The following is a 1,507-nucleotide window of genomic DNA, read 5'->3' on the forward strand; positions in this document are numbered from 1 at the left end:
GGACTTCTTTTGGCATTTCTTAAAGCCTTGGGTTCGTCTTCCGAATTCCGCCGATGTCTTCCAAATTCCGTAAAAGTCTTAATCAATCTGCATATAATTTTGTCTTTCTCGAAGTTATTCTTGGTTCTTCCTCTAAAGCTTTGAGTTTCACATTTTTTGGCTTCATAACTGTTGTCCAATCTCATTGAAGTTTTATAATTTCTGCTCACATTAGGCTTGGAGGAGTGGCTTCCTGCTTGCGCTTATATTTCCCAAAAAATTTCTTGAGAAATTAAACTTGAGGGTCGATTACGAATTGTGAGCTAAAGTGATGTAATTCTACATTGTACTTGTTGCTCTGTTAGATTTTCACAGGTTCCATGAATTCATTATGTGCCTTTTCATTATTTTCTTCATAAATGTGAGTTAATGTTTTGACATGACAAGAGATAGAACATATTGCAAAAGCGTATGAAATTGTAGTTAGAAACATAGAAGTTTTATACTAAAATCCCGCAACAAAAATAAATCATTCAATATTATTTATAAAGAAAGGTTACGACACGGTGTTTATGGAGGATTTAATAAAAATCAATCGACAACATTTCTCGTCTTATTTCAAAGAACATTTCATAAATTGCTCCCACAAGTCAACTACGTCGTCATTGCCAATCATACATCTTCACATCTTGTTTGCCTTTCTTCACATAAAATCCATCTGTTCTCACAGACCATGTGCAGTCTTTCCCACAAATCTTAAGCCTTGTTTTACTATTGAAAACTTCAAAGGATCGTTTCTTCGATCCCCACGTAAAATCACACCAGAACAATGTTTTCATGATAGCATGTTCGCAAAAGAACCAGTGCCAATTGCCCGTGTGAGTGCCAAGATCGTTATCGGCTGATTTGCAGTGATAGCTTATGCTGTTGGGGTCGGGCATGTCGACATTTATCGACACAGTATGCTTATCCGTCCACATACAAACGGGTTCTTTCTCTTTTTGTGAATTAGAGACAACATTGCTTGCAGCAGCTTGCTGTGTCAAAACAAGGCTAAGAAATGTAAGAATTAGAAATGACTTCTTGGCTATGAGATCCGCCATAATGTTGTTTTGTTGTGAGAGGATGAGATGATAAGATAGATGTGCTTGTGGTTTTATATAGTGTAGCAATGATCATTACTGTAATAAAATTCAAGTTACAATATTACCGTTTGAATAATAAAATTCTTAATTATCACAATGAACCAAGTTTTTTTTATATATATTATATTACATATATATATATATATATTTTTATGACGTGGGAATCCAAAAGTGGGTAAACTCGGCCGAACTTAATACCTTGCAAACTAGGCCCCGCACTAGCCGAATCATGTGTGACAGGTGACCTGAAGATATCGAGGTTTTAACCCATGACCTCTCGGTTATAAGTTAATTCCCACACTAATAGCGACTTTTGCAAACATGTATGATATATTTCGCCCGGCTAGATATTTTTTGCAATTTTCTAGTACTATCATTATTAT

The 1,507-nt window shown here is 35.4% G+C and overlaps 1 protein-coding gene across 1 annotated transcript; it reads right to left on the reverse strand.

Annotated features, from left to right (window-relative positions):
• Positions 1 to 641: 641 nt before the first annotated feature.
• LOC127257279 (S-protein homolog 2-like) lies at positions 642 to 1,082 on the reverse strand. The gene has a single exon (XM_051283659.1). It carries the CDS (start codon positions 1,080 to 1,082, stop codon positions 642 to 644), a length of 441 nt encoding a protein of 146 aa, XP_051139616.1.
• Positions 1,083 to 1,507: the final 425 nt, after the last annotated feature.

The sequence above is a fragment of the Andrographis paniculata genome, unplaced genomic scaffold, assembly GCF_009805555.1.
Source record: "Andrographis paniculata isolate CXL003 unplaced genomic scaffold, ASM980555v1 Contig57END, whole genome shotgun sequence".
In the NCBI taxonomy this organism is placed as follows: Eukaryota; Viridiplantae; Streptophyta; class Magnoliopsida; order Lamiales; family Acanthaceae; genus Andrographis; species Andrographis paniculata.

Coding starts and splice junctions, on each gene's coding strand:
- LOC127257279 (XM_051283659.1), bottom strand. CDS start 1,082: ATGGCGGATCTCATAGCCAAGAAGTCATTTCTAATTCTTACATTTCTT.